The 13679-nt window shown below is 38.9% G+C and overlaps 1 protein-coding gene across 4 annotated transcripts in view; it reads left to right on the forward strand.

Annotated features, from left to right (window-relative positions):
• Window positions 1-4052, forward strand: part of TMEM200A (transmembrane protein 200A) — a 96393-nt gene extending 92341 nt beyond the window's left edge. For all 4 annotated transcript variants that reach the window (XM_062187711.1, XM_062187713.1, XM_062187712.1 and 1 more), the window contains one exon: window positions 2381-4052. In XM_062187711.1, the coding sequence (XP_062043695.1) occupies window positions 2397-3872 (1476 nt within the window). In that variant the 5' untranslated portion in view covers window positions 2381-2396 and the 3' untranslated portion in view covers window positions 3873-4052. The remainder of the gene's footprint in view (window positions 1-2380) is intronic.
• The last annotated feature ends 9627 nt before the right edge of the window (window positions 4053-13679 follow it).

The raw sequence follows: 13679 nt of genomic DNA on the forward strand, positions 1-13679 counted from the left end.
TTCTTCTTTGATGGCCCTGTTCTTTCCACTGGGATCTCACTCACAGAGATCTTTCAGTTAGGTTTTTTTTTTTTTTTTTTTTTTTTTTTTTTTCCCCCCAGAGTGTCTTGGCTTTCCATGCCTACAATACTCTCATGGGCTCTTCAGCCAGATCCGAATGCCTTAAGGGCTAATTCTGAGGCCAGAGTGCTGTTTAGAACATCTGCCATTCTATGAGTCTGCTGTGTATCCCGCCTCCCATGTTGGATCCTTCTCTCCCTTTTTGATTATATCAGATAGTATTAGCAGACACTAGTCTTGTTTGTGTGATCTCTTTGACTCTTAGACCTATCAGAGTGATCAATTGTGAACTGAAATTGATCACTTGGACTAGTGAGATAGCATTGGTACATGCCACCTTGATGGGATTGTATTGGAATCCCCTGGGACATTTCTAACTCCACCATTTGGGGCAAGTCAGCTTGAGCATGTCCCAAATTGAACATCTCCTCCCTCTCTTTTTCCCACTCTTATATTTAACAGGGATCACTTTTCAGTTAAAATTTAAACACCTAAACTTTTTCCAGCTCACAAAGTATTGTGTTTTGTTTGGATATTAGTTCTGTTTTTCCATATTTGTAAGTAGGAAGGTTGGTATGATAATATCATGGTCCTGCAAGAAATTCCAAGGAAAGAAATTGTTCCTTTTTCATCATTTCTTAAACACTGGCTATGTGCAAGGTATTATAATGAATACTTCTGATAATAAGAAATATTAATTAATCTGATGTTTGACCACAAAAAGTAGAAGAGCTAACACATTATAATGTGGTGAGTGCCATAGAAAACTGGTTGAAATACATAAGGACTGAGAGCTTGTATGAGAATGGTGAGTAACTCACAGAAGGCTTTCAAAAGAAATGCAAGATGAGCTTTGATGACCAGCCAGATGTCAGTCTATGGAGACAGGTGCTAGTGGAATAGGGAATTTGTAGAGTTGAAACATTCTTAACAAAGTCTCAGAAACTGTTCAGAATAGAGTGTTCATTGGGCTTTGGTTTTATGTCAGGTAAAGGAAATACTAGAGAGGAATTCAGTCATGTCTGAAATCCCAGATTAAATTTTACTAGGTAGTTGGGAATATTTTATCTGTTACTCCATTCAAACAACTTCAGAGCTGCATCATGAGATATAGTTAGTCTACCATCTGTGTGTAAGCTTGATTTTAAAGGAAAAGAAATTGGGGTTTAGAAGACAGCTTGGGAGGTTATAATGGTCTAGCTAAGAGTTAATAAGATCTGGGCTCAGCTGGGTAGAGCAGGTAGGAGAAGGGTGGAATTGAGTGACATACAGTGAAAGTTTCTAGGATTTAGAGTCTGATTGGATGAGGAGAGGAAAAGGTATATGTGGGGGAAATGAGGGTGGGGAGTTAAAGATAACTAACTGTAAAAACGCAAGCCTGAGACCTGACCACATTAAAAAATTCAGACAGGTCAAGTGGTGTAGCTGGTGTGTAGTAGAGGTGAGTTCAACTTTGCTGGTGGTGCATGAGTGTATATGTGTGCTGAAAATGTGCAGTTGAAACTCACCCGAAACTCTGAAGTATAGAGCTGGGACTCATCGGCATACAGGAAATAGTGGAAGATGTAGGAGTAGATATGAATGCCAAGGGAGCTAGAAGAGAAGATGGCCAACTCCAGGTCTGTAGGGGAGAGGTGATCTACTTTTCGGTGAGGGAAGAAGAGGCCAAACTGAAATGGTCAGACAAGTCAGAGTAGAGCTGAGAGGTGTTAGTATCATAAAAGACTAGGGGAGAGAGAATTTTAGGAAAGGAGAGGCCAGTAATACCCATGGAAACAGAGAGGTAAGGAAGATGAAATTTGAGAAGAGACAATTAAATGTAGCAGGTAGGAGTTCATTGATGGCTTTCATGAGAGATGTCTCAGAACTGTGACTTGCTAGAATTTGTGTTTTCTTTGTAAACCTTGGGTTTGTTTGGTGCTGGTTACATATTCTGGATTTTTCTATTTCTTTAGAGTAACAGGGATAATTGTGGATGCATGTGTGTGAGTGTGTGCATCTACATGTGTGTGAGTCAGTCTTGTAACCAGAGGGCTGTTCTATATAAAAAATGATAAAATTATTTCAATAAAATATACCTTGAACTCACATTTCAGAATGAATAGAAACACTTATTCAGCCCCCAAAAAGGAAATCTCTGGAATTTTACATTAGTCAATAAAAAAGAACTACCAAAACTATCAATTAAAAAATATTATTCTGCCCCCATTTCATTGTATGAAACAGCAATAAAAATGCTATATAAGCTATTGAAGTGAAGTGAAGTGAATTGATGTTCATACCCAAGAAACCTATTTAGATCATCTTCCTTTCTTTTCAGAATAAAAGGCCACGCAATGATAGCCACCGGAGGCGTAATAACCGGCCTGGCTGCCTTGAAAAGGCAAGACTCTGCTAGATCTCAGCATCACGTCAACCTCAGCCCGACACCTGCTGCCCAAGAGAAGAAGCCTGTCCGTCGGCGGCCCCGGGCTGATGTCGTGGTTGTTCGTGGCAAAATCCGGCTTTACTCACCATCTGGGTTTTTCCTCATTTTAGGAGTGCTTATCTCCATTATCGGGATTGCTATGGCTGTCCTTGGATATTGGCCCCAAAAAGAACATTTCATCGATGCTGAAACAACATTGTCAACCAATGAAACTCAGGTCATTCGGAACCAAGGTGGCGTGGTGGTGCACTTCTTTGAGCAGCACTTACATTCTGATAAAATGAAAATGCTTGGCCCTTTCACCATGGGAATTGGCATTTTCATCTTCATTTGTGCTAACGCCATCCTTCATGAAAACCGTGACAAAGAAACCAAAATCATACACATGCGGGATATCTATTCCACAGTCATTGACATCCACACCCTGAGAATCAAGGAGCAAAAGCATATGAATGGCATGTACACTGGTTTGGTGGGAGAAACCGAAGTACTACAGAATGGGAACTCCTGTGCTTCGAGATTGGCAGCAAATACGATTGCGTCTTTCTCGGGTTTTCAGAGCGGTTTTCGAATGGACAGTTCAGTGGAGGAGGATGAGCTTATGCTAAATGAAAACAAGAGTTTTGGGCAACTTATGCCTCCTCTGCTCTCTGACAGTGCTGTCTCTGTTTTTGGCCTCTATCCAGCTCCTTCCAAAACAACTGATGATAAGACCAGTGGCCCTAAGAAGTGTGAAACCAAGTCAATTGTGTCATCTTCCATCAGTGCTTTTACATTGCCTGTGATCAAACTTAATAACTGTGTTATTGATGAGCCCAGTATTGATAATATCACTGAGGATGCTGATAATGTCAAAAGTAGGTCAAGGAATTTGTCAATGGATTCTCTTATGGTCCCTCTGCCCAGTGCCAATGAATCCTTCCAACCAGTCAGCATGGGGCTGCCAAGGAATAATTCTGTTGGGGAGTCTTTGTCAAGTCAGTACAAATCCTCTGGGGTCCTGGGGCCTGGGGCCGGACAGCTCTTGTCTCCTGGGGCTGCTAGAAGACAGTTTGGGTCTAATACATCCTTGCATTTGCTCTCATCACACTCAAAATCCTTAGACTTAGAACGAGGTCGCTCCACTCTAACGGTTCAGGCCGAACAGCGTAAACATCCAAGTTGGCCTAGACTGGATCGAAGCAACAGCAAAGGGTATATGAAACTGGAGAACAAAGAGGACCCAATGGATCGGTTGCTAGTGCCCCAGGCTACCATCAAAAAGGACTTTACCAATAAGGAGAAGCTTCTTATGATTTCAAGATCACATAATAACTTGAGCTTTGAACATGATGAGTTTTTGAGTAACAACCTAAAGCGGGGAACTTCTGAAACGAGGTTTTAATGTTTAAAAATATGTCATTTTACAAGGATATATATTTTAAAACTGTTTTCAAAGGTGTTTCCTTCTTAAAACTTTGGTTGTAAGCTTTTTAAATCAAATGTTTTGTAGTGTATTAGAACTGGCTGCTTCATTGTGTAATGGAGATGGTTGTATGTTTGGATTACTAAAGACTGCAGTACTCTGTATTATCACGTATGGTTTTATTCTTGCATTCCTTTGAAAGCATGATCCCTTTTATTAATATGAATACAAAATACTTGCATCTAAATTGAAACTCTTTTTCTTTACTTTTTAAGTTCTTTCATTGATTTGTGTATTTATAGAGTGAATTGTCCAGTATGAAGAAAATAAAGTACCAAAGTATAAACCAGAAGTACCAAATTCAGGGCAAGTATTCAATGTATACTGAAAAATCAGTATAAGTGCAAGTCTTAGGATGTCATTTTCTGAATGATGTAAGATTAAATTATTTAAAAGGAAAAATCTCTGAACTTAAGTGAACTAAATAATATAAAGTGGTTACATTGGTTTACTTTGTGTGAGCGCAATACTGTGAATTGGTTAAGTTTATTGTGACCCCTATCCTAAGCTCTAGGTAGGTAGTAATTTTTTCAGCATCAGTACTATTTTAGTGATGTTTTACCAAGAAACCTTGTGATCAACAGATGGCTGAAAATGCCAGAAACACATAAGGGATAAATATCAAAATGCTATTAGTTTTAACTTAAGCTATTCAGAATAAAAAAAAAATGTTTTGGAAACTGATTTGAAAAATGAATGAGCCTATAGATTTTGTAGAAATGTTATCTTGATGTAATTATAAATGTGAAGGAAATGTTGACTAATGAAGACACAGTATATGCTAGTTAATGCTAACTAGTCTCTACCTTTTTCTAGCCATCTGTTATCTACTATCCACTCATTCCCACATCTTGTTTCTCTCCAATATTTTTCAGATACTGTTATTTAGAAACTCATCAGCTAACCTTGACATTCGCTTTTTATCTTAATATACCACTAGCTTGGTGGTTCAAGAAAATATTGTCCTTGATAAACTGCCTTGAAATTTACCTTCTGCTAGAAAGCCTTATGATAACTCCAAAGACTTTCTTATTGTGTAGTATGTTTTTAAGATTGTGGTTCTTGGTTATTGAAGACAATAAACACGGAAATGGATGTTTCCATCAAACATTTTCACATTCAACTAAGATAACAATTCTTAGAATTGTTTAATGAAATACTCAGGAAATTTTACAGGTTTTTCCCAATGCCTAAGCATGTCTGCATATCAGTATTGCAGTTGAGGAAGAGCAGAAGGAAGGTACATTGGTATGTGTAGCTCCCCACAGTCCCAACCTCCTATTTGCATTCTGAGCTTCTCTCAACTAAAGGCACACTGTTGCTTGTTAGATCATCAAGCCTGTGTATTGTAATAGAATGGGCTCGATATTTTACTATGAAGCATTTAATAAACTTCCGTTCTTAATAGAATTGGTGTTCTTCCTACCTTTTATATCATTTTTTAAATAAAATGTACATTTCTTAGGGCCAGCATTGTGACGTAGTGGGTAAAGCTGCTGTTTGTGTGCAGGCATCCCACAATGGCACTGGTTCAGGTCCTGGCTGCTCCACTTCTGATCCAGTTCCCTGCTAATGCACCTTGGGCCCATGCAACCCACATGGGAGACCCAGAAGAAGCTCCTGGCTTCTGGCTTTGGCCTGGCCTAGTGCAGGCTATTGCAGTCATCTGGGGAGTGAACCAAAGGATGGAAGACCCCTCTCTCTCTCCATCTCTCCCTCTCTCTGTGTAACTCCAACTTTAAAAACAAATAAATCTTTTAAAAAACAAAATGCACATTTCTACTTACAGTAATATTTTTCTAACTTTCAGAAACACTCTACTGAAGGCACTTGATGCCCTATGATATGGACTGGGTGCCTTCATTTTTAAATTTTGTTTCCACTAGGTTAAGGAATTAGGTTCATCCACCTCTACAATTAGGCTGTTTTCCTGTTTTGTTATCTTGAGATCATTTCACTTAAAATTTCATTGGTTCAGGGAAGTCAAGATAGCATCCAGCAAATGTCTGTAACATTCCAAGGTTTGAAAACAATAGTGCCCTACACCCCTGATGTGACAAATGACTGAAGTCATATAATTTCCTCATTTCACCCTGAGACCTCAAGAAATTCAGAGGGGATTAAGCAGCATGGGCCTTAGAGAACCCAAATAGAAGAATTGGGGCATAAAGCAGTGGTTCATGCTCAAACTTTCCTTCTTCAAAAAGCCAGAGATTTTTATTTGCCAAATAAATCAGCTTTAATAAATGACGTTTCTCATGTTAAGTCGATAAAATGTATATGTTGCTAAGGAGTATGAGACAGATGAATTACCATATTGATTTGGTACAGTTCCACTTAACAGCAGTGAAACAAGGAATTTTAATTCAACAGTATTTTGTATATTTCTCTTAGGCTTCACTTCCCAAGTGCCACAAACAGCCAGCACTGGGCCTGACTGAAACCAGGAGCCCCAAACTCAGTCTGGGTTTCCCATATGGGTGGCAGGGACCCAAGTATCTGAGCCATCACCTGCTGTTTTCTAGGGTTCACATTAGCAGGAAGCTGGAGTTGGAAGCAGAGCTGGTACTCCAACCCAGGCATGGGATGAGAGCATCCTAAGCAATCTAACATCCTCCCCAGGTAATTATTTAGAAAACTGTACTTCTTTCTATGGGAAATCCCAGGAATTGAACCATGGGCCAACTGTGTTTGGCCCAAACAGTTTCTAAGGCCTATAGTCAGTCTACAATAACATAATGCCACAGACTGGGTAGTTTAAGCAGTAAGTTTCTTACAGTTCTAGGGTTTAGAAGTTCAAGATCAAGGTGTCATCAGAACTATTTTCTCCTTAGGGCTCTCTCTCACTGTGTGCCTGCATGGCCTTTCTTCTATGTCTGTCTCTTTTTCTTTTAATAGGAGACCAGCCCTATGGGTGAGTCCCCATCCCCACAAAGGCCTTATAAGTTGCTTTTATTGTCCCTTTAAAGACTATGTTTGCAAATATTATTACATTCTGACCTACACGGTGTTGGGACTTTGACATGTGAATTTATGGGGACACAATTTGGTTCGTAAATGGAGATGTGGAGAGCTGAGTAAATGTTCCCAGCCTAGACTAGGTGAGAAGAGCACAGGGGTTCCCAGTGAGGTTGCTACACCAGCTGTGTAGCATTGAACAAATCGTTTAATCTCTGTTTTGATTAACTCCTTATTTTCAAGGCCTTGGATTCCTCCACTGTGAAATTAGTTGAGTGAAAACATAAACTATAAAATCCTTTCTAACTCTAACAACCTGAGGTTCTTAGTGCCCTCAGATGAAGATCCAGTGTCTGTTGCTGTCTCTGTGCAGCTCTTCACTTTTGAAAGGATGAGGGGCAAGAACGGCCTTGGAGTGGAGTGGTTCGACTCATGGACTTTGGTGCCAGAGTATGTGGATATAAATTCTACTCAGACACTTCTGACTGAAATGGCCCTGGGCATGGGCAATGACCTGTCACGGGTGCTGAGAAGTACTGATGTGGCCTACCAAGGTGTGCCAGTGGGCGCCAGCCCTGCCCACAGATGCTGATGCCTGTAGAAAGTCCAGGCTGTGCCTTGGTGAGCATATACTGAGCATCCAATATATATACTTAAACTACCTGAACATGTCACCAGAGAGCTTTTCAAACTCCACCCACCCCCAGTATGCATCCTGAAGTAGCGTGAACAATGATCACCCTGAAAGATGTCCATATCCTAACCCCAGGAACCTGTGAGTATCACCTTCTGTGGCAAAAGCACTTACAGCTGTGAAGACGTCAAGGCCTGTGAGATGTGGAGACTATCTTTAATCAGGTGAGCCCAGTATAATCACAGCGGGCTTTGTAAGAGGGAGGTGGAGAGAGATGTGATCAAAGAGGAAGATGGCTTTGAAGACGGAAGGAGGGTCCATAAACCAAGAAACGCAAGGAATAAAACCTCTAGAAGCTGGACAAGGTAAGAAAAGACATTGCCTCCTCAGAGTTTTCTAGAGAAACGAGCCCTGGTAACACATTGCCTTTGGGCTGGTGAACCAGATTTGCATCTGTGGCTTCTAGAACTGTCAGAGAATCACTCTGCTCTTTCAATCCATTAAGTTTGTGTTGACTTGTCACAGCAGCTATAGGAAACTAGTGCCTGTCCCCAAAACACAGGGGTTTCAGACAACAAACCAGTTGTCAGCAAACTTACAAATAGCTTGCAGGCATATATCTTGGAGGGTGGCAGGTGGTCCAAGCAGAATGTACAATCAACATTAAATTCTCTATACAACTGATAATCCTCTTTTTAGCACTGATAATCTTAACATAGGCACAATTTTGGAAAGAGAAATATAGCTTCTTTGAAGCACAGAACATAAAACCACAGTTGGCATAAGTGCAATATCAATTGTGAGAGCTTTTAGGCTCAAATAGCATTTCCATGTATATTATCTTAGAAGAAATAAGTTTAGTAAGTTTACATCAAAAATAGTACACCACTATTTAACAATTTACTAAGGATAAGTTTTGACTTACTTGTTTTTTTTTTTGTTTTTGTTTTTGTTTTTTTTGACAGGCAGAGTGGACAGTGAGAGAGAGACAGAGAGAAAGGTCTTCCTTTTTGCTGTTGGTTCACCCTCCAATGGCCACCATGGCCGGCGCATCGCGCTGATCCAAAGCCAGGAGCCAGGTGCTTCTCCTGGTCTCCCATGTGGGTGCAGGGCCCAAGGACTTGGGCCATCCTCCACTGCATTCCCGGGACACAGCAGAGAGCTGGCCTGGGAGAGTGGCAACCAGGACTAGAACCTGGGGTGCTAGTGTCGCAGGCGGAGGATTAGCCTAGTGAGCCGCGGCACCGGCCGACTTACTTGTTTGAGAGTTCACATTTACTCGTCTACAATATAAACGCACTATGATTAAAAGATATAAAATATACTTAAAGAAAAATATTCATCAGTTAACCAATACTTTTCTTATAACATTCTAAACATTAGCGTATTGGCCTGCCCAGCAACATAGACCCAGCTGATGGTATTCCAGTTTCCAAAGGTCTTAATCACTTGCTCTCTAGGTAGGAACTGTGAAACTATTATATGGGTGATCCTGTCTCTTATTTTCAATGAATCCCTCCAGCTCCCTTCCCCCATCCTATGCATAATCCTATTTGAAACCTTATATCAAGGTTTTAGGTTATATAACCTTGTTGGATTCTTACAGGACTTTGTCTTTAACCTCCATTTTTTGATGGAAGAAAGGCCTTTGTGATCTGAATTCAAACTGAAGCAACTCACTGATTGCTCTCTGTGGGCTGTTTTTCCTAGGATGATAGCAAGATAGAACAAAAGTCCACTTCACTGAAGTGCCTTTTACTTAATAGTTGATGTTGTCTCAAGGTGGTCATTATTTAGGGCTGCTCTAACAAAATGCCACAAACAGGGGGCTAGACGACAGAATTTTGCTGTCACCGTTCTGAAGGCTGGAAATCCAAGGGCAAGCTGTCAGTCACTCTGTTTTCTCCTTGAGTCCTCACTCCTTGGCTAGCAGATGGCCACCTCCTCACCATGATCTTGTATGTCCCTGGTATCTGTGTACCCAAATTTCCTCCCTACGTGAGCACCAGTCAGACTGCTTGAGGGCCTTCCATGATAACTTCAATTCAGCTGCATTGCCTCGTTGAAGTCATAGTATGAGCTACTGAGGTTAGGGCTTCAACATGGGAATTAGGGGGAGGGGAGGGGCACAATTCAGTTCCTAATGAGGTAATTTGAAAATCAGGCCTGTTCAAGTCAAACCTCATTAAAGTGGCAGAATTGGGTCACAAATTCATTCCTCTCCTTGAAACACATTGCAGGTAAGTGGATTTATATTTCCTGTTTTACTGACAGTGTATGCAAAGGGAAAAATAGTAAAGAGTATATAGGAGACCTCTACACATGGGAGTTTGTCATTCTTACAGCCTCAAGGTGGTCTTCAGCACAGGGGGAAGAATGTGTAATTTTAAGCTTGCTATATTCTCTTATGCCCTCCTTTGCAAAACTTGCTGACCCATTAGTTACTTTATAACAGAAATGATTGAGCAAATTTTATTTTTGTCTCTTCCCTTATTAATTCATGATTCAATACTTTGAAATCGATACTAATTTTCTAGTTCTTTCTCATCGCCAAAAAATGTGCTATATCCACAGAAGCATGTGTACTCTATAAATTGAATTTTGAGATTTTTCTTGTAGCATAATTGTTTATAATACAGACAAGGCCATACTAATTATAGTACAAAAGATAGAATAATTTATTGATAGAAACATAAATATATGGAATTTGGAAGCAATATAATGTTATAGATACCACCTGTTGGGGCATATAAATTAATGGCTGAATTAGGTCCTGAATCCTGGATTGTTAATTCCTAGTGTTTGCATCAATTAGAATAACCCCAGTTTTTGAAACATAGTCAGCATTCTTTATCTATGGATTGAAACAACCATAACAGATCTTGACTATTTGAAAAGAAAGATTATATCTATATTAAAGTGTAAAGACTTTTATATTGTCATTATTCTCTAGTACAGTATAACAATCATTTATGTAGAATTTATATTAGGTATTATAAGTGAATAAGAGATTATTTAAAGCATACAGGAGAACAGTAGGTGTTTAGCAGTTAAGACACTCAAATCCCACATTAGAGGTCCTGGGGTTCATTACCAGCCCTTGATTGTAACTCCAGCTTCCTGCTAATGCAGACCCTGGGAGGCAGCAGTGATGGCTCAAGAAACTGGGTTCCTACCACACAAGTGGGAGACCTGAATTGAGTTCCTGTCTCCTTGATCCAGCACTGAGAGCATTATCTTCCCACTCCCCTCCTTTACTGTGTGTGTGTCCAAGAAACAGGAGAATGTGTGTGTTAAATGTAAATACTATGCCATCTCATTTAAGGAATTGAACATTCAGAGAGTTTATTATCCAAGGAGGATCTTGGAACCACTTCCCCCTGAATATCAGGGGACCATTGTATGTTAAAAATCTGGTGATTAGAGTTTGAGTTGCTAAAGAGAGCCATATCTATAATTGCAGGCAGAAATTGCATGTTAAATTCCCAACACATTGTAATATCTTGAAGGGAGAATTGAAGCGGTTAATAGGGATAGACATCTGAGATAGCACAGGCTTGGAGTAAAGATTTTTAGTATTCATCTTATACCTTGATTTCCTGTGTTTTAATACTATATTAGCCAACACGGCCATGAAAATTATGCCTCTAAGTCTTTGCACATCACTGTATCACCTTTCATCAAATCTATGGGACTAAAATGAGACATTTGCATCCATATTCAATAAGCCACACGTAGGAGAAGGAAGGCAAGAAGGCAAGGGAAGTGTGGGATCTGGGAGAGAGGAGAGGCAGAGAGGAAGCCATATGCTTTCCCAGCTGATGGAAACCCATGCACAGCAAAAGGCATTCCACCAACACTTTATTTTGGACTAACATCAAGCTCAATTTTTAATCACTGAAGCAGTGAGCAAGTATTCTTAGTTGATTTTAAAATACATTTTAATAAACATTAACAGTGTTTATTATCCAGCTCATTTGAGTCAGTCACCCTTAGGGTTACTGAATTAATCATTAATTTGAAGTTGCCCACTAATGAGTCATCAATAGCTCAAAGCGGTTCCAGGATTATTGTTTTAAAAAAATAACTTTTTCTGCACTCAAATATTTTGTTCATTCATTAGGTATGTATTTTTCCCAACAGTATTTCCAAATTCCAAGTGTTTTACTTTGTGTTGTCATTTAAAATGTTAACCTGAAAAACCAAATTAAATAACCTGAAAAACCAAATTTCCAGTCAGTCAAAGTTAAGGAATTACCTTTCAAAAACTCTTGTGTTTTATGAATTCATTATAGTAGTTTACAATAATTCCAAGGCCTTGAGAGTATCAAGTAAAATATATATGAGTAATATGTATGTATATATATGTAATATTTAGAATCTGTATCATAGTCAATACAGGATATAATTGATTATTCCTTGTAGTGTAGCATGCTCATTATCATTTAAAAGGTAGGAAAGATTCTCTTGTAATATAGCTAAAAGATATTCTCTTTGACATGAGTATTCCACTGTGTTTTACATTGACTGGCAAGATGTTTAGCAACTTCTAAAGTACATATGATGTAAGCCATTGTTTTCTTACTCTTGATTTCTTCTAGTAGTTATAGTCACTATGAAATTCTGATGCAAAATTATTATCTGTGTATGTGAATTTTTTCCAAAAGAGTCTCATTCTAAAAGTGTAGCTTGCTCTCAAATATTTTTATATTTAGTATTTAAGCTGTGTGGCCCTCATACTCTTCTCTTTCAACTTCATTTACTGATTACTTTGATTAACTCATTTTTATAGCTGTTTTCTCTGGTTAATAGGTTAAAGGAGACATAAAAATAATTACCAACCCTTCTGCAATGTCGTGTTGACATTGGCCGTGGGCTTAATAGAAGAAAGGGAGAATATGTGAGAAGGTATGATTGGCAGGTGAGTGGTTTCGGCTAAGACTATCCTTTATGTGGGCTATTCTTGTTTGCTTACTCTTATTGCCACAATCAACCAAAAGGTAATTAGTGATCAGAATGAGGGTTACTGTGAATCTAAGTATGTCACTGAATTATTTGTTTACTGGAAATTCCAGGAAATTCTGTGCTATGGTTTGGATTCTGAATGTTTCCCAAAGACCCTTGTATTAAAGAATTAATTTCCCACATGAAGGTATTGGGAGGCTGTAGACCATTTAGGAAATGGGGCCTGGTGGGAGGTCCTTAGGTCACTGAGGGCACCTCTGCCCTCAGAAGATGGCTCTTGTGTGACCTCCTGAGTTCTAGCTACAGAATTGTGATAAAAACTCACATTGGGCCCAACCTCTCTCTCTCTGCTTCCTGGCTCACCATGTGAGCCTTCCTCTACTCACATTTCACCATGATGTTGCTAAAGTCAGTGTCATGCTGTTTGAACTTAACCTCCAAAGCTGTAAGCCAAGTGAAACTTTTCTCTTCATAAAAGTTAGTTGCTTCAGGTATTTTGGTGTAGTAATGGAAAGCTGACTAATGCATTTTGGCAATGACTTTAAAATATGTTTTTAGGGAAAATATGTACCTAATGAGTGTACAAAATATTTGCAGAAAATGGTTTTAAAAAATAATAATCCCTGAACAGCTTTGAGCTATTTTAACATATTAGGCTCCCAAGGAATGTTGATGGAATTAATTTACTTTTTACTTCATAGAAAATACAGGCTAAATTTCAGTGTCATACAATTATGGGTCGGTGTGCCAAAGACTCTACGATAAGAAACAGAGAACATATAAAGACTTCAAGAAGTTTGTGGAAAATGGAATTAAAAGGAAAGTTTATTTTTGGTGTGAAACTATTTTTTTAAATCCATGCATATGAGTTTTCAAAAAGTTATGAAAAATTAGTACTATGAAAAATTATGCATGGAATTAAAATTCATTTGCATAAAAATAAACATCTAATTTCATTTTACATAAACTTTTTGAAGTATATGTGGCTGGCTATATAATTTCAAGCGTTCCTGGCTTATAAGGCATTGGTATGCTATAAACCAACTGTAGGGAGTTAGAGGAGGAGTTAACATGGTGATACTGTTAGTTATTTGATTCTAGAATGAATGTGAAAGTAATTTCAGAGGTGAAATAAATATTTTCAGAAACAAAATATAAAGTGTAATTCC

Source organism: Lepus europaeus, chromosome 3 (assembly GCF_033115175.1).
Source record: "Lepus europaeus isolate LE1 chromosome 3, mLepTim1.pri, whole genome shotgun sequence".
Classification (NCBI taxonomy): domain Eukaryota; kingdom Metazoa; phylum Chordata; class Mammalia; order Lagomorpha; family Leporidae; genus Lepus; species Lepus europaeus.